A 20,086-nucleotide genomic window follows, 5' to 3' on the forward strand; every position below is an offset into this window, starting at 1 on the left:
CATGCGAGGCGGGGAAACTGCATCCATGGATGCAGATCCTGGCCTTGTCACTTCCGGAAAACAAGGGCGACACCCTCCACCTCCCGTTTCCAGGAACGCAGACTGTCCCTGCACCGCCCCATAAATGTCTCTGTCAATTAGGCAGATGCATATTCTTACCTCCCAACATTTGATTTCTACAAGCTCGCTACCGAAAAAGGGGCGTGGCCTATCAGAAAAGGGCCGTCTTTCACCACGCCCCGTTTACATCATTAATGGGCGTGCCCAGCATCTCCGAGATGCTGGGCTTCCCACAGGATTCCTCCCCGCACTGTGAATAGATGCCGTGCCTCTATTCTCTCTTTGCTCATCTGCTGCTCTGCGGTGCGTGCTCCTCCCAACTTCCCCCCCACTACGGGACACTGCGACAGCGGGACAGTCCCCCCCAAAAAACGGGACTGTCCCGCTGAATGGGGACAGTTGGGAGGTATGCATCATACTGGGCCTAAGTGCAATCATACTGGACCCGTTCTGCACATGCGCGATAATCTGGGATCTGCGATCAGCAAGTGCACTGCTGAATCAGGCCTTATATGGTGTGTTCTAGGATGAAGGGATATTGGAACAGAGTTCACTTCTTTTGGACCTCGTTCTTATGTGTGCCCGGCCTTACTGTTCTTAAACCCATCCTATTAATTATACAGTATTAGTACATCCCATTGTAAGGGCTGCCAGGCAGTATGAAAAGAAAATACACTTCTAATATAATGTAATTGAATATTCCACGGCAGCATAAGTTTTGCCACCTGTGTTTCTGTTTCGTGGGACAGCTTGTGACAGCGGTGGGAGGAGCAATCCCATATACCCTCCAGGGACCTTTCTGTTTCCTATCCCTATTCAGTTGAATACGGAGATTAACTCATTGTACAGTCTGCCATGGAGTATTTCAAGGAATTAAAATTAACAGTGGGAATAATGGTCATATCTGTTTTTGAATTTTTTTTATTAGAACTAAAAGCCCAAATCTGAGCTTTCATGCCAGCTGACGTATGCGCATATTTTCAGAGACTGTCTTACTCATCAATTAGTCCTTATTTTCCTGACATATATCGCAGGGGCAGCTACCTGACGCTCAGCTGTCTCCGTATTGTTTTTATAAATTGCGTCGATAAATATTAAGAGAACTGGGATCAATTGATAAACAAGGCCCCTCGGTCTGTGTACCAAAAGCATTTTTGCTGCAGAACACAGCACTGCATACGATAATCTCTGCATGTGCTGTCCAAGGATCCTAGTGTCAGCATGGAACTACAGTAATTACACTCTCCTACGCTCCGTCATTCAGCCAGGCTCTTTTATTGCAACATATTTAAACTCCTTTGGGGAAAATAAATGTTTGTATTATTACATTGGTCCTTTCTCACAGCTCAGTTACGGCCGAGTTTACACTGCAGTCTCCTCTCATTGATCCTGCAGCAACGTATAGACAAAAGGGAGCCTTGGCTGCTTGCTAAGTGAACATTCAAACCTGACAGTTTCTATTGATGGAACTGGTAATTTAATGTAGTTTATAGGATTTGCTGTTCGAACCAAGAACTGAACGTCTCCTCAGACATCAGTCACCTATTGCTGTCCACCCAATATAGAGGCAGAGTATTTTTTTCCCATTATTACTGAGACCACAGTAATGTAAATATGTGAACGGCCTGTAATGAATTTCCTTTCTGTACAGCACTATAATGCAAATGAAACTAAAGGGTCTATTTACTAAGCAGTGTTAGGAGACAGAGTGAAAAGTGATAAGGTGCCAGCCAATCAGCTCCCAACTGTCATCTCACAGGCTATTTGAAAAATGACAGTTAGGAGCTGATTGGCTGGTACCTTATCACTTTTCACTCTGTCTCCTAACACTGCTTAGTAAATAGACCCATAAACACCTCAATGAATACTTCACTGGTAGCTAAAGAACTATCTGTGAAAAAATTATCTCTCCCAGCACCCCCCGATTCGACTCACATTTTATTGCAAAGGACAGTTCTTACCGGGGGGAGATGTCCTTTGCAATTTTATTAATGCGCACCATCATTATTAATGCCGGAATGCATACGATGATTGGCGGCATGCATCACATGCAAAATGCGATGCGTCATGCAGCCTGTTCTGTATCTCTACTGGTTCTTGAATATGTGAGACAACAGGGTCTATTTAAAAAGCAAAGCGAAAAGTGGCACAAAAAAAAAATCGCCACTTTTCGCTTTGTATTTTTCGCCGTATTCACAAATATTTTTGTGACATAGGACTGTCCCGGTGAGATTTTATACATCAAAAGAAGTTTGAATACTCTGCACCGATCAATGTCGGTGATGTCAGCCTGACGCTGATCGGGAAGCCGGCTGGGGGGAGCGGACTGATGAAGGAGTCGGCTGGGGGAGCGGGAGTAGATGACAGAGCCGGTCGGGGCAGCGGAGAAAGCGCCTCTTACCTGCTTTTCTCCATTTGTGCAGGTAAGAGGACACATAATGCCATCTAGAGATGGCGTTGTTTGTCAAAAAAATCAGTGATTACATGTATCTAAATAGAGACAAAAGTATGAGTTTCGCCAGCTAAAATTTTGAAGAAAAGCCATATTTTTGTTTATTATTAGACCCCATTGGCACATATCTGGGGTCTGTGAGTGGACAAAAGGTAATGATGGAGATCCAGCTAATTTATTTTATTATCAGTTATCTATATATATATATATATATATATATATATATACCACACGTATTATGCAGCGGTTTACAGAGAATCTTTATTCACATAGGTCCCTGCACCAGAGGAGCTTACAATCTATAGGCCTGATTCAGAGATGTACGCTAATGCCATCACAGCCCCTATCCCGTACGCAGCTGCTGTGTAGAAATAAGCAAATGTCGCAGACACCGAGGAATGTACTGGGATGCAACACTTACGGCTTTGCAAATCCAAGCATCTGGGTACAAAGACGCAGCGTCGATCACAGATCATTCGATTGTCAAAGTTCTGACTAACCCTATGACTACTCAAAATGGCCGCAGGAACTGAGACGCTGGAGCCGCTTTCACTGCTTACGGGAGATCGCAGATGCAGGCTGAGACACGCCCCGGACAACACGTCTGCGTTCTTTGTCGCCACTCTCTGTTGCCTCCCACTAACGCTCCCTGTCAATCACACTGTGAGTTAAAAGTCGCTACTAGGGCCTAGGTAATGTACCTAGACACATGCCCAGTGCGACTTAAGACGCAAACGCAGTTTATATCGGCATTGTGTACATCTCTGTATCAGGCCCCATATTCCATATTACGCATTTCCACAATAGATTGTTTTTATCAGAAGCGAATTAACCTACCAGTATGTTTTTAGAACCCACAAAAGCACAGTGAGTACATACAAACTCCACACAGGTAGTCCCTTGGTCTGGAATTTAACTCACGACCACTATGCCAACCATGCTAATGAACCTAGAACAGGGGTTGCATAGTTAATTTTTAAATGTAAAATAACAGGTGATGCTCAGCATTCCCACTATAAATAAGTATATATATATGTTTTTTATACTGTTATCTCAGTTCATCAGCATCGAAATTAGGGACATTTATAGTAACAAATCTTTAAAATCTTGGTCTGGTATATTCTGTTTGATTATACTCTTAGGGGGTCATTCAGACCCACTCGCAAGCGGCAGTACGCTCGCAAGTGGGTCGATGGTCCCCACTGCGCATGCGCACGATGGAGGGAGCTCCGTCGTGCGCATGCGCGAGACCCGGACTGCGACAGCCAAGCTGTCGCTCCGGGTCTCGCACCAAAGGGGGCGTGCTGTCGATGGTGACTGACAGCACGCCCCCTTTGGTGGGCGTGGCGGCCAGACGGAGGCGTTCCCATGGGAACGCCTACCGTCTGAAGCCGGCCCCACTGACATCACTAGTGATGTCAGTAGGAGTGATTTTGGCTCTGATAGAGCCAAAATCACTCCTGGGCTTGTGGCAGGGAGACCCTACCGCAGGGTCTCCGTCGCAAGTCCATCGCGACCATCTTTTTGGACGCTCGTATATGCTGTGGGTGGTCACCCACAGCTATACGAGCGTCCAGGAGGACGCTCCATTTTAATGGAGGAGGGCCCTGATTCAGAGCGAGTGCTCTGGTAAGAGCGAGCGGCTCTGAATCAGGGCCTTACTTAGGAAGGCAACCTTTCTGGCCAGATATGTAGCTATGGTAAATATTACAGCACACCAGGGCAAACACTAGCCCAGTAATAACTCAGTATAGATGTGTTCTTACTTACAGTAATCAGACACGTTGGTAAATAAGCCCCAGGCAGGTGGGAAAGGATCTGGCTGCTCCACCTGGATTCTCCCTCTCAGGATGTGTAACTAGGATTGGTTGGTGTGAGCCCCAGTTATATTAAGAGGATTATTTATGAAACAATCACAGGTGCGTTTGGACGTCATGAAGCATTTTCAACCAAAGCAGTTGGGGGTGGCTTAATGCAAAAAAGGATGATCATATATGTAACGACGTGGCATACAGTATATGGCTTACATTGGTCACTGACACAGGAGGAAAAATTTTATAAAATGGTGAATGTTTCTGTATAGGTATCAGGGAGAGTAGTCACTCCAAGGAGATGGTTTTACATCTCAAAGAATGGAACCATTTTAGGTTCTCCTGTGTATACTGTATTTTTGCCAGACATAACATGGGAGATGCCATAACTCCACAAGCATCTATAATAAGGCACCCTTGGTAATATCGCACAGTGCTGTGTAAGTACCCAGTGCCTCAGCAGTGCACAGTAGAATGTGTGCTCCATGGGCCTGATTCAGAGATTTACGCAAAGCCGATATTTTCACAGATCGAGCGATTGTTTACAAATACGCTTTTACAGAAGAACCACTCGCAAGTGAGTGACAGGTAGTTAGCGTTTGGGGGAGGTAAGGAAAACGCAGGCATGTTGAACCATTTAAACGCTGTTAGCCATTACGAGTATCTTCACAGCATAAGAGCTGTCGGCGTGCCAGGTGCCAATGATTGTGGATGATCACACTTGACGCATATGCTGCATGGCTACCAGATCTGTATTGGTGTTACTGATGTTTACGCTGTATGTAAGTCGTCGGGCGGATAGAAGGCGGCAGTGGGCGGCGCTGTGCTCGGCTGTACTTTAGCAAGTCCGTTCCATGAGAGAATGCAGATATGATTAGTGCAAGTCTCTAAATCAGGCCTCATGTGTACAGTGCAACAGTCAATTATGAATCAGAAAGAGTAGGACATTATTTTAGCACAGATTTAAGTGTCGTACTTTTACACAGGTTCACAGCACTTTTCGTTTTTTGTGAGTGATTCAATGACGATGAGTTGTATGACCTTTTGCGGACCTACATTGGTCCTAAACACAAGCGGTATTGCTGTAGCTAGCAGCATTCACCATTGCAGAAAGTCTGCAGTACGCCCAGCTGCTCTCACGATAAGGGGCACATTATAAACCTCATCATCTAGATCATTTACACATGGAAGCCAGCACAGACACACAGTAACAGGCATGTGAGGTTGCAAAGCAGAAAGTCACAGCATTCAGTATGTACTATACACACAGTTATATTCAAAGTGCTCATGTTGGATTCTTTGTTCTTCGGTTTATAGGTATTTAGATGATGCACCCAGACGCTATACTTCCCTGTTGGGGTTGGGTATGGGATCCCAGCTGTTGGAATACCGACAGTCACAATCCCGACACATTAAGGTAAGTTCCCTAACCCTCCCACTCTCTCTACCCTAACCCTCCCTTACCGGTGCCTGAACCTAACCTACCCCTCCCCGCCCTTAGTGCCTAACCCTCCCCCTAGTGTCTAACCCTAAACCTTACCCTCCCCTAACCCCCGATATTTAGCTTCGGGATGCCGGTGGCTGGGAAACTGGAGCCGGGATCCCGACTCTGTCGGGATTCTGGCGCCAGTATTTAGACCGTCGGCATTCTGCACGCCAGAATGCTGACTTCATCCCCTCTATTATGCATCAGTGAATACAGTAGGTCATTCTGCGTCGCACGCTGCTGCAGCTGGGTTAGTGTCTTTTGCCATAGTAGCGTCTGCAACAGTATGCTAATCTATACATAGTATAACACAAAGTCCCTGGTAGGCTTTTGTCTGTGTGTTCGAGCTGATCTCAACCACTGGACGGGTTTTGATGTAGTTTACACTATTCTATAGAGCATTTGTGGAGGAAGGATTAGGTGTATGACACATTAATGTATGACAAAAGGGAGCTGAGCAGTGACGATTTGAGTGTAGCAAATCAGAAAAAAACGAATGTCCGAGCTCTTTCTTGGATTACGCTGCATTAGCCGTTATAGATATATCACGACGATGGACTTTATTTTATACCATGTAGAGATTGATACATATTATCTGGTTTCTCCAGAAAAATTGATGTAAGCCCTGTTTACTGACACAAAATTTCAGTTTTCCCTTTTTTTTACCGATCCTATTTCATTTATGTGAAAAATTATTCTTTAATTTCAAAAGAGTCCAATTCCCGGTTAGAGTCTGCTTTGGCTATGCCATAGATAAAGCACAGGGACAGACACTTAACCGTGGCTGGCGGCACTGACCTAAGTGGAGACTGTTTTTCTCATGGACATCTTTACGTGGCCCTTTTGCGTGTCACATCAAAACTAAAGACCTGATTCAGAGTTGGGAATAGAGAGAGAGAGATAGCACTTAACTGTGAACCTGAACAAACCATATTGCAATGCAAGGGGTGTAAATACATACATTTTTTTACATGTGGGGTAAATACTGGCTGCTTTTACATGTAGCCCACAAATACTGCACAGATTTATTATTACTCTACAATTTAGATGTCAGTTTGGACACCTCCCTCCCAAATCTAAATCTCTCTGCACATTTTAAATCTTCCCCACCTGCAGTGCAGCATGGTTTCACCAAGATGATCAGTTGCGAGAGATATCTCTCTCTATTCCCAACTCTGAATCAGGCCCTAAATCTTTTCATGTTGACTTCAGAAGTAAAAACGACTAATGTTGTCTACAAGGCAATCTTATCAGACCTTGCTAGTTTGATATAAATAAAAATCACACTTACAGTAATACCCAACAATAATTACCATACTATGATGATATAAAACCTATGTGTATATTTATCAATAGGCTAATACATTGCCCTATATATCAAGGGGTTACGGCTAGCGAAAGCACTGCTATCATCTATGGTTAAGATTCTCTGGCTGTTGCCAGCAATGGTTCCCATGCCTTGTATGGGTAAGCCTATTTAACAAGGATCTGAATGGTGTGCATGTGTCAGCTGGCTAGACAGCTCATAAATGAACATATTGGCAGCGAATGGCCTGGCACAGTGGTAACTTAACCCTTACCCCTCCAGGACAGTATTGCAGGGGCAACAGAGATTTTATTGATCAATTGCATTGACAAGAGATCATCAGATCATTGTGCTGATAAGAGTAAAAGCATAATAATAATATGCGTATTTATATCAAATATACCCCATAGTGTTTAGAGAAAGGTTGGTTGCAGTGTAAAATGCAGTGTACTGTGTTAGGTTACCACCCAAACATGCCAGTTCTCCACCAGCCATACATGACAACAACAGGACAAGTATAATACATGTTTTATTGGTGTATAACACAGATCTGGGTAGTTTATGTACTTTGTGCTCACTTACCACTAATATTTACACTCCAAGCTGACTTTGGATGGGAAAGAGAACACATTCATGTGTTGTATGGTATATACACTGGTTACAGCTGATAGCACCAAGGCACTATGTAGCTATAATTAAACAGCGAGAGGCAATAAAACTGTAACAGGAGTTGACCATGCTGGGCCTTACCGTTATCACACAGCATCACGCCCCCAGGGAACACTGGAGTCTATTTATTAAAATTTTGAGAAGCGATACTCGCCCGTATTGGTAAGACCTACCTCACTGCTTGGTCCGGCAAGTCTCGCCATTCGTGCATGTGTGATCAGGTTATCTTGTTCGCACATGCGCAATGCCGATGAAAGCCAGACTTGGTCTTCCTATTCTACTAAATAAATCAAAAATAGTAATAAATTGTATAAAAAAAAAAAAAAAAGATTACAATGCTTTTTTTCTTAAAAAACAAAAAAACAAATATCTAAACCTTGGGCACTGAAAAAAATGTTTTATTGTAAGAATAAAACATTTTTTTTCTTCATGAATTACACTATTATCACCATCCTGGGATGGTGACAAGAGGTGGGAGTGTGCAGACCTAGAAATTTTAGCGCCTGGGGCAATAAGGAAATTAGTTGCCTCAATAATAATAATAATTTCCCTGCGCCCCCCTCCAGTAGTGTACCCCTCTCACACAGCCCTAGTTACAGGTGGGGTTGCGGCATGTTGAATAGGACCCCTTGATGAATGGACCAAAGACCCTATCTACAGTGAAAGGAACTGTTTTTGCTGAAGGTAGGACTTCTCGCAGCTTTAATAAACAGCAACTGTGTTTTATCACAGAAGCTTTTCTGGAAACCCCCTATACCCTAACAGTCAGTTATGTCCAAAAGCACACAGATTTCTCCTCCTAAAAGATCATTTTAATTACAAGTGTTGGCACCCGGGAACGGCGTATTGCTGTCTTCCAAATCTCATCTCGCAGGCAGTAAGTTGTTGTAAGTTGCTACCATGTAAATTAATTGTATTTGGGGATATTTTATCCAAGCTACCAGGGGCATGCTGACAGAAGGATGGGGAGCTGGAAGAAACAAGGTATCATTCAGTTACGGTGCAGGCGTCCACCCGTAAGGCTAACTGTGATTCTTCAGTAATTCCTACAGACTTCCAAGATGTTCTTCCCCAAGCTGGCAGTGCATGCTGGGTGCTGTAGTTCAGCATGAGCCATCTTTGTTCTCTAGAAAAGATTGGTGCCCTGCGAAGCAGACTATGCTATGGCTCGTGCTGGCTGCACTGCAATCAGCAAACCTCATGTCTCCATTATCAGAGAATTCACATCACATGGAACATTCTAGGGGATATCGTCAGCTATTTACTCTAAAGTGCAAGTCTGCACCAAAACCATAGTAACCAATCAAACATTTGCTGTCATTGTCCATCTAGCAGTGGACAGACAAAAGCTACTTGCTCATTGGTTGCTATGACTTTAGTGCAGGCATCTGCACAACTAAGGAAATAGCACTCAGTGACTGCAAGCGCTGGATACAGGCTCTGTGATTTATGATGCTGTATCTAAAGTTAACATAAAGGGCTGATACGACCTTAGCTATGACCATGTTACTTTGTTATTATATATATTTTGCACGTTATTACACGTTAAGTCGAAGTACAATGCACTTAAATAACGGCATAGATCAGTAGCTACGATCAATAACTACATCAGAGATGTTAGTTTTAACGTATATAAACGTACAGTAACTGATAATCCTATAGTCTCTGTAATACAAGTCAAAGCGAATGTATATAGATTAACATAAAGGAATGCAAATATAGCTGACGTAGCATCCTAAAGCCCCTTTATTACACTCTACATCCCGCTAAGGGTTTCATTGCATCATATGAGATCAGAGTCTGCTGGAAGAGGTGGTTACTGTTTTTATACACAGCCTTTCTATATATGTCCACTTTAGTATAAAATAGATATTTTGAAGGCTTCCTAAGTTTCATCCAAAGGTTTGTTATGCAGAGTAGGCACATGCCTGGATTTAGAGACCAGTAAAGGGTGTTGGCACTTTATAAATAAAGAAATAATGAAAGAAAAATGTCAGCGATTTTCTAAGAGTTAACCCCCGGTTACCCCTCCCCATTAAGAACATTGTTTCCATTATAGGACTGGGAGAGCTCCCGATGCTGCAATGCCACCTCCGAGTTGACCCAGCGCATTGTTTACGTTTGTAGATTAAAAAACAAAAACAGGTTTTTCAGCATTTTTGTTGATCGCTATAAGTAAACGGCACAGCAGAAATTCCCACTGTAGGCCTCAGTAAAAACGTACGCCCTTCTGTCCAGTCATGCGTCTGTTGAGGTATCGTCGCCGTATGTAACAAAATTTCTGCATCTGAGAGTGAAAACGTTGTGCCAATTTTACATCAATCTTGCTGGGATCTTGGTTGGCAATGCCATGCATATCATTTTGGGTGTGTTTTCATACGCAATGGATCACATGACAGGAAATAGTCAATTTAACGGCTTTGGTGCTTTAAAAAGAGAAGAAAAGCCCTTTCCTTCATCGATGAACAGGCTCTTATGCAGCGCAGACGATGTGCTTGTTGGCAGGGGGTTAAGTAGACTGGAGCTGTGTGAGGTTTCTCTCTCTATTAAAGGTTAAGAGCCAGATGTAAAGTAAATTACAATGGTGGCTTCTGCCTCTGGTGCAGAGCGTAGTAGCTGAGTCTCTCATCCAGGTGGATGGAAATGGGTATTCTCACCGGAGCATGGAAGAACAGCAAAGGCATTATCTTATGGACTTCTTGCCAACTTCTCCAACTATTCATAATACTTTTCTGCCTTGAGGACTTGGCAGTACATCAGCATGGAGAAGATCAGACCGAATACCTAAACGGGCGGGAATCAGAGACCAGAGAAAATGACCTGTAGCGTCAGTCACATTACCTCAGGAGGAAGGAATATCGGAGTGTCATCACTCACCTGTACAACAAGGATACAGATGCCAAAGATTCCAACGGAGGAAATATTGCTCCCCACCCAGCTCTTCACTTTCTCATAACAGGGCTGGAAGAGAAAAGGCGTACAGTAAGCAAGATGGCCGAAGAGGAAGGGCAGATCGGCTTTAAATTTCTACATGACAAGATGGTTACACCCTGGTCTGCCACCAAATTCAGGAATTAGACTCCAACATCTTTTCTTATTTACTTCATGCTGGTCCACAGATTTCCACGTGACTATGGGGAGACGTATCAAACCTTTTGAAAAGGGCAAGTGTAGAAGTTGACAATAGCAACCAATAATTTTTCATATAGGTTCTCAGGACCCCAAACAGTGCATGTTTTCCAGGTCTCCTAAAAGAATCACAAGTGAAATAATTAGCTCCACCTGTGGATCTTTTAAAATGTGTCAGTGAGTAATGACTACACCTGTGCACCTGCTATGTGACCTGAAGACCGTGAACTGTTTGGGGTCAGCATATACAAAGGTCTCAGGCACTGACAGCATACATAAAGGGCGGTATTCACAGAGGCAAAATCGGGCGTTTTCACCGTTGTTGGCGAATCGGCCGATATATCAGCTGCGATCAGCCGATTTCGCCAACGCCGACGAAATAATTTCAGTTTTTCGACTAAAAGCTGGAGAAAACTTGGGCAGGCGATTTGGGTAAAAAATGTGGGGATTTCTTACAGAGCCCTTTGGACAGCTCCACATATGATACAAAAAAATTGTAGGTTGCGTACTTTGGCGAAAAAACGACCCCTGAAATTTCAGTCAAAAATGTTTTTTTTTCCATGAAAAATACGTTTAACGTATTGGGTCTGGTATTTTGAAGGGCCATAAGGATGCGCCAAGTGTTTTAAACTTCGCACGTGGCTGGCGCAGGTGTTTTTTTATCGCCAATGCGATAATAACACCGAAAAATTAGGGATATTATCGCGGGTGCGATAATATCGCTGCTAATTGAATACGGCCCAAAGTATTAAAGCCAACAAAGCGTATTTGAGTATTCTCTGAAAATGTCCTGGAGGCTCCTAGGAGAGTCGCCCGCCCTCCTGGATTATGACCACTCCCCTAATGAAGTGGGTAGAGCCTCAATTAAGCAATTGCTGTGAATGGTGGCGATAATGTTGAGAATCCCCTATTCTCCTAATAATTACATGACATATCTTAGTTTATAATTCTTTACACATACACTTCTTAGCTGATGTGTAATTATCAAGGGTCCAAAATGTAAAAACTATAGGACAGATCCTTTCAGAATAAAATCTCATCTTTGGGCTGCTCCACTAAAGTAGGCGCTTTGGTGCACAAACTTGTACAGTACCAGTGATCGCGTGTGAGCGAAAAATATTGTGGGTCCCAGGGACCCCTCACTTTAAAAAAATTGGGGTCCTCCTCCATTGTTTCTGTGGAGGGTGAGGGCAGGTAACAATTGGGACAGTGCTGGGCATGTGTAGCAGATGGGGTAGAGGGGGACAAACGCAAGCAGCAGTTGGGGTAGAGGGGTAAAGGCAGGGAGAAGTTGGGGAAGATCTAGAGGGGAGTAAGGGCAGTCAGTGCTAAGGGTAGGGAGGGAGTAAGAGCAGACAGTAGTTGCAACAATGCTGGGGGCCAAGGAGGGGGCTAGGGGCAGACAGTGCTGGGGTAGGGAGGTGGCAAAGGTGCAGTACTCGGGGGTCAGGGAGGGGGTTATGGGCTTTCACTAGCATTGCATAATTTAACAAGGGTTTTTTTTTCAGAAATGTTTATGCCGAGAAATTTACCTCCACAATGTACAACACCTCAAACCCCCTGCAAATTTTGATGAATGTCCTGATCACAAAAGGACAGGATGGTCACATGGAGTACTTACGAGGGCCCTTGCAAGAAGTGGAATGTGGGTTTGCTCCTTGTTATGTGCAAGGTAAATAAACAGGTGCATTAGATTTCCTTTAAGTCCATCAGACAACAATCGCAATCTAAAGTACTGTTCTACTACTGCAGAAGCAGAATGTTAATTGGACTGTAGCACCTTATTTGGCCACCAGATGTCACTGCTGTAATTGCTGTCTACAGAAACCATTTGGTTAACAGCTACAACTTACCATATACTAAAGAGAAAACATTGACCTCTGACTAAGGAGTCTATCACTTGCGGACGTAGTTAAGATTTTCAAATCGCCATTTATGGCAGCTATAGAAAATATAACAACGCCATTTACCAATAAAACTTTGTCGGGGCAGCCGAGTGGTGCCCAGCTACCCGGCAATACTTGCTAGCACAACAGTGAAGGAAAACAAAGTTAAATAGCTTTAAATAGAAAACGCCAATTGCCAAACATTCTGGATCATAAATAAAATAAGTTTTTTTCTAACCCCTACCATAACCCACCCTCCCCAATGCCTAAGCCTAACCCCCCCTCCCTGCACCCTAATCCTAACCCTCCCTCCCCGGTGCCTAACCCTAACCTTCCTCCCTAGTGCCTAAACCTAACCACCCCCTCCCTGCACCCTAATCCTAACACTCCCTCCCCGGTGCCTCACCCTAACCCCGCTACCCAACCCTAACCTCCCCCTAATTCAGACCATCGGCATCCCGCCCGCCGGGATGCCGACTACATCCCAACCATACATAGAGCCTGATTCACAGTTGTACGCTAATTCTGCCGCAGCTGCATATGTGTGCTAATATTGCAGCCGCCGGGAGATGTATTGAGACGACCCATCTGCGGCTTAACAAATCCAAGCATCTGCGCAGAATGTTGCAGCATCTGTGTGAAAAGACGCAGCATCGGCCGCAGATCATTAGATTGTCGCGTCCCGAGTGAGTCTAGAATGTGCACAGGAATGGAGATGTGTGATCCATATTTCATAAGTACACAATCGCAGCCGCAGGGTGTGACACGCCCCGGAAACTGTTGCCACATGTCTGCGTTCTTTGCTGCCACTCTACATTACCTCCCAAAACTACTCCCTGACCGTCAGTCACACCGCAAATAAATAGCTGCGATAACTACGGTATAGGTCCTTGACGCATTGCGCATGCACGGCTCACTGATAATAGCTGAAATCAGCAAACATCGGAATAGCGTATAACTCTGAATCAGGCTCATATATAAAATGTAGAAGTATAGAAATCATGACCAAAATGACCCAGTGGTGCTGTTCTTAAATAACTCCTGTTCTGATGTCACCATGGCCACTGCCTGAAATAGATTTAAGGAACACACAAACAGGACAGGGCCAGCGATGTGAGACGTGCGTGGGAGAGGAGTGCTACTGTAACCAGCAGCAGGCAGACACACTATAGAATAGACGTGGGAAGCAGACAATTGCAGGGAGGGTGTGACGGACTGTTCTCAGCTTCCCTTCCTCCTCACACTTCCATTAACCGCGTCTGCAAGTCATAGCTCTCCATATGCAACGTGGGCAGGCAGGCTGGTAACATTAACGTGCCAGGCTTTCCAGACTCTGTGCAACCCTATATACATACCCAGATCCAAATGATCCAGTTTACAATGGAAGAAAAATAAAAAATAGTTGGCATGCAGAGAGCGCCATATTGTCACTGGCTTTATATCCAGCAATTATTTGTCAACAGCTTGTGCCCTGGTTGGCAGTGATGTTTTACTAAAAAATTATACTGAAAATTGCACAATAAAAGCCACCACTGATACATGAACTATTACACTATGACAAGAGCTGAAGGCTGAGGGTTACTTGGGTGATTACACTGGAGGGACAGCAGGTGGTGCACTTTCTTGAGTTATGACAATGTACTACTCTATTGTAGAAATTTTGGCTCATACCAGGTTAGCACCAGGAGCAGTGATCTAGTTAGCTATTGTGGGGCTAGGAAGAAGAGAGCTTGGGTGTACTCCTGCCATACCATCACCATCGGGAGAAACTTGCAGATTGCTGAGCCCAGTGTGCCCGTCAGAGTAGGGTGACTGTAGCCGGTTGCTAACAGGCTGTAAGAGGGTACAGCAGTGACAGATTTCCCATGAGGCACCTGCTAGGAGTGGCACAACAGGATGCCCCCCCGTGCCACAGCGTAGCCACTGACCCTTTTTATTGTATAACCAGCAGGGGGTAAGGTAGTTCGCAGATGGCAATTTGTATGCGGGAGAGGTTGGGGCTACCTGCTTAATTGCTGTCTGTTGGGAGGCTTCATGAAGGGGATGGAGTCTAAGCCGACAGTGACACCATGCCAGCTATAAAACATACGGGCACCATGCCAGCTATAAAACATACGTCTTTCTCATGGCGGGTCCACCCAAATGGCAGATGAGAGAACAAATAAACCCAGTATCCTTAGAGCACATCACCGGCCCTATCCTTGGTGCAAGAGATCTACATGAAATCAGCTGGACCTCTGCGGACATACAACTCTGAATAGCCTGCAATTCCATCTACATGCCCCGGGCACACTTATTCCACGTCCAAATGCCCTGTTGCGCCCCAGTTACACCAACTATGCCGTCTGTGTTCATATGGCTGAGATGGGTGATCTCTGGTTCGCCTACATTTGCTCAATGCAAAAAGTCTAGTAAAGATGTGACTTCGGGTCTCCCTCAGATGAGACCAAGAAGGTTCCAGCAGGGCTAAGGGTCTTCAGTGCCTCCAGTGATTAGGGAAGATCCTCTGGGCTTCTCCAAGAAAGGGAGACTACAAGGGAACAGGAAGGTGGAAGCCACTAGCCTCAGGGCCTCACTACCGTCCCGTGCTCTGATGGACAGAGCCCATAAGGGTCAACAGCACTGCCCTGATCACCACTACAATGGTCTTTCTTACCACCGAGCTCTCTGCCAGAGAAACAAGGAGGGGTCATCACTCCCTTCCATAACAATAGCACACTTGATCTTAGCCAAAAGAGCGAGAAGTGATAATGGCAGTTTGTTTTCCACTGGAAAAAAAACATACTTTAACATACTAAAATATATATAAAAAGAATCATGACATTAGACAGTCAGATGCTATGTACTGCATCGCAGCTACAGCACAATCCACCCAAGTACATAAATCATGCATACCTTCTACTGCAACACATAAAGCATGGAATATGATTGAAGACCATGCACTGCATTATTCACACATTCCTAAGAACATTATCATAAAAGCTCCAGGAATGCAATGAGGGATAAGGAAAGGGAGCACGGACACAGCCCCAAAGCTTTCTCAGCACAATGTAATTCCTGACGAGGCACAAAGGTGTCCCTGACACAACACATGAAAGCCACCAGGCCTCCTGTAGAACCCCTATAAGTATGTGATGCCAGAAAACAGTCCCTAAATATTTATCCAACCTTATAAAGAGGACAATCAGATTCATTTTACAGAATGTACGGGATATATGGTAGCTAGGGGTACCAATAGCAATAGAGATTACAGTGGTAATAACGCAACATATGTATTGATAACACGCGTCTAAAGGACAAGTTGTTTTACATGCAATTTGCCAATTTGTACAGCAAACAAGGTCTTAGGAGAAGCAATATGTATCTTTGCTAACAAGTATGAATTTGACGGACTATCTATAATTTGGGCAGCTGTTTTCTATAGAGATTGATTGATTCAATCGATCATTCATTGATTACCACTTAAAAAAAATAATTTTCTTTATAACCAATAACCAACCATGAGATCACACAAATTTTTAACTTATATACTTCTATGGAGGGGGATATAACTTAACGCGATTCGCCGTTCCAGAACACTGCGCCCATCGGCATCACAAGTTTTCCCTCGCACCCAACAGAGGTGTGCGGGAGATCTTCCTATGTCGGCGGCACCGTATACTGTTGATATGTGCGTAGCTGAGCATCGATGCAACACATTGCTTAGAATTGATTTCCCCCCTATATGCTCATTGTTCTATTTCCATGAGTGAAGCTGCATACACACACAACGATTTAGTAAATGAACGATTTTAGTAAATGATTTTCGTTCAATTTTTCAAGGGAAAAATGAACAAAAATCGTTTACTAAAATCGTTCATTCACTAAATGTAATGGACGATTTTTTTTTAACTACAAACGATTTTTGCATATTCCCTTACTGAAAATCGTTGAGTTGGTCAGTCTGACTGAAATACAAACTACAAATGTGAACGCGCATGAACGATAATCGTTCATCGTTTTAACTCAGAAAGTGAATGATTTTTTCAACCATTGAACGATAAACAATATTGTTATTGATAATCGTTCAAAAACTCGTTGTGTGTGTATGCACCTTCAGATTGGATTTATATTGGATGGTCTATATTTCAGAATTTTTATTGCTACCAAATTTAGAATTAGTTCGTTTATATCATCATAATCTAATTTCTAGATTAAGTACTCCTAGTTAAAGATTTTTTCTAATATTACGATTTGTTGTTGACTCCTCATTATCGATAGCGCTGACATATGAAACTCAAAAGGTGTCCAAAATAGATATTTAAAGTATTTTGGTGATCAAAACAAAAAATTACGTGGCAGTTAGAGGGAAACTGCTCATACGCCACCCACAGGTCATGTAGATGGAATCCTGCCCCCGGACAGCCTTGTGCTAACCTACACTTAAAAAAAAAAAAAAAAAGGACAAAATAGAAAAGGACCAATGATCTGCAGTCTGAGCACGCAGCCGGATATTCCACATTAGGAAATGATTTCAGGTATAAAGAAGAGGGATCAATCTGTAGGCATGTACACAGACAGGCAGAATGGTTTCAGGCTTAATTGCTCCTATACGTGTCAGAGTTCAGTCTATTGATGTGTGGGACACACTAATGAGGCCGGAGAAGACCACAGTCTATACTTTCCACAAGAAGACATTGTTTTCAGCTGACAAACATTATTGTTCCCTATTCGATGCATGCATTATTTAACCCCACATTATAACATGTTGCCAATTCTGTAAAGCAGCACAGTATGTTCTATTATTTTGTAGTTCAGTTGTTACTACGCAAATATAGATCACCATAACGGGAAATGAGCATTCTAAGGGATATATTTACTAAAGTGAGAGATTTTAGAAGTGGAGATGTTGCCCATAGCAACCAATCAGATTCTACTTAACTTTTAACTAGCACCTTTTAGAAGATAATAGCTAGAATCTGATTGGTTGCTATTGGCAACACCTCCACTTCTACAAACTCTCACTTTAGTAAATTTACCCCTTACACTCTCATTCAGTCGGGCAGCTGAAAACTGTTCCCCGCAGTGCAAAACCTGTTTTATGTATGAACTACGGGCCTGATTCAGAGCAGCTGGTAAGCGGCCGCTCATTCGCTCCGAGCGATGTTCGCACAACTTCGCATGCGTATGGGTCGTAATGCGCATGCGCCAACCAGTCAGTGCGATCGGAAATCGTGTGTTCGCAAAATAGCGAGTGCCTGCTAATTTGAGTGACAGGATGAGGCGTTTGTGGGTGGTAACAGGGGAAGGTGCTTGAAAACGGGGAGTGGAGATCCGAAAGCAGGCGTGCCAAACGGTCAAAACGGGCGTTTTAAGGGTGTGCATAATTAACAAAGCAGCGTCATCAACCACGTCACTTGGTTGTCTCTTAGCCTGAACTGTTCGCATGATTGCGGTAGGAAAATCCAACCACAAGCACTGCGAGCATTTCAGACGCCTTTCGATGTACTCGATTAATCTAATAAATAGCGGAGATGTCGTATGATGCGAACTTCAAGGGGGCGTCTTTACAAAATAGCGAGCGCATATTTTGTTCGCTCGCTCAGACATAGAGGCGTCAACAGACCGCAAAGAGCGAGCGCTCTATTAAAATATCCGGCCCCTTTTTCTGAACGAGCGAGCGCAAATAGCGTCCGGCTCTGAATCAGGCCCTACATTCAATATAGAGGATCGGGTGACTTTGTAATCCTTCTACATCAGTGTGACAGGTGCACTACATCTCCATTCTGTGCTGATGCTGATGGGCGACCTGATTGTTTCACTACCCAACGCTCAGTCTGTGACTTACCACTATCCACCATTCCCCTTCACGATTTATGGGCCTGTGAAATGCTGCCCTGACATTATCATCCAAGTAAACATGTCACTGCCTTCCACAAGACCAAGACAATCATCTCCTGCAATACTTAGGGGTCTATTTACTAAGCAGTGTTAGGAGACAGAGTGAAAAGTGATAAGGTGCCAGCCAATCAGCTCCTAACTGCCATCTCACAGGCTGTGTTTGAAAAATGACAGTTGGGAGCTGATTGGCTGGCACCTTATCACTTTCACTCTGTCTCCTAACACTGCTTAATAAAGAGACCCCTCAGTAAGTGTTGCTGTGAACATTCCACTCATCTCACTAACTACAGGGTTGCTCTATACCTGCCAATGTCCAAACTGGGTACATAAAGAATAGATGGATATGAAGACTAAAAACAATATGGTGCTGTAATAATAAAAATGCATCTTTGTAACAGAGACATTGTGGTAGACAGCACTTGACTGGCAAATTAGCTGAAGATACCTAGTAAATGTGAAAACATGTTTGTATTGCAACTCTTGGACTTACGTACTTGCATTGCATTTAGGTGAAAAACTTGCAATAAGCCACAGGAACCAACCAGCAATAAGCTTTCACCTGTCTAGTGAGAAACAATACAAGCAAGTGTTTGATTGGTTGCTATCTTTCTGTACAAATTCTGCTCCAAATGAAATCTTAGTCTTAGCAAATGAGCCCTCATGTCTCAAGTATCGTTATACCACATTTATTAATGTGAAAACTATAACATTCCATCAGGTCATTATTTAATTACACAGGTAAAGTAATTTGGCCCCTTGGGTTGTACAATTCTGGTACTTTACACATTGTATGTACTTTTAACAAGATGGTTTATTTTGGGTGTGGTGTAATAGATAGTTAAATGGTTGACAATGTCTAGATAGACACCAGATGTTAGACAATAGGTCGGCAGGGTCAAAAGGTCGACATGCTAATGGTCAACATACAAATGGTTGACAAATGATTTTTTATTCTAACCCTAATCTTCACCCTAACCCTCCCCTCGGTGCCTATCCCTAACCATCAGGGTAGGTGCCTGATCCTAACTGTCCCTTCTAGTGCCTAACCCTCCAGTAAGTGATTAACCCTATCCCTCCCTCCTGTTGCCTAACCCCTAACTGTCAAGGTCAGTGCCTAACCCCCCCCCCCAAAAAAAAAACAAAAAACGTGTGTACACTATTTGTGTGTTGACCATTATTATGTCGACCTTTTGTATAAGAAATACTTTGAAAAGTCTAGGGATTGTCACCTTGAGTAATGAGGGGCGGGAAGCAATCGGGAAGCCGACTGCCTAAATACCGGCAGCCGGCTTCCCGACTGTCTTATCCCGGCATGGGTGAAATGCCGGGCATCTAGATGTAGACGCCCGCATTTCCCCGACAACGGGAGACCGGCGCCCGGCATCACGATTGTAGTGATATCGGGCG

General features: G+C 43.8%; 1 protein-coding gene across 1 annotated transcript in view; it reads right to left on the bottom strand.

Moving 5' to 3' along the window:
- Positions 1 to 7,627: 7,627 nt before the first annotated feature.
- Positions 7,628 to 20,086, bottom strand: part of LOC148535474 (tetraspanin-4-like) — a 30,443-nt gene continuing 17,984 nt past the window's right edge. The window contains exons 6-7 of the mRNA XM_088462576.1: positions 10,662 to 10,745; positions 7,628 to 10,568 (exon numbers count right to left, since the gene is read on the bottom strand). Coding sequence (XP_088318702.1) covers positions 10,500 to 10,568; positions 10,662 to 10,745 — 153 coding nt within the window. The 3' untranslated portion in view covers positions 7,628 to 10,499. The remainder of the gene's footprint in view (positions 10,569 to 10,661; positions 10,746 to 20,086) is intronic.

Source organism: Taudactylus pleione, unplaced genomic scaffold, assembly GCF_031769625.1.
Source record: "Taudactylus pleione unplaced genomic scaffold, aTauple2 ptg000051l, whole genome shotgun sequence".
NCBI lineage: Eukaryota > Metazoa > Chordata > Amphibia > Anura > Myobatrachidae > Taudactylus > Taudactylus pleione.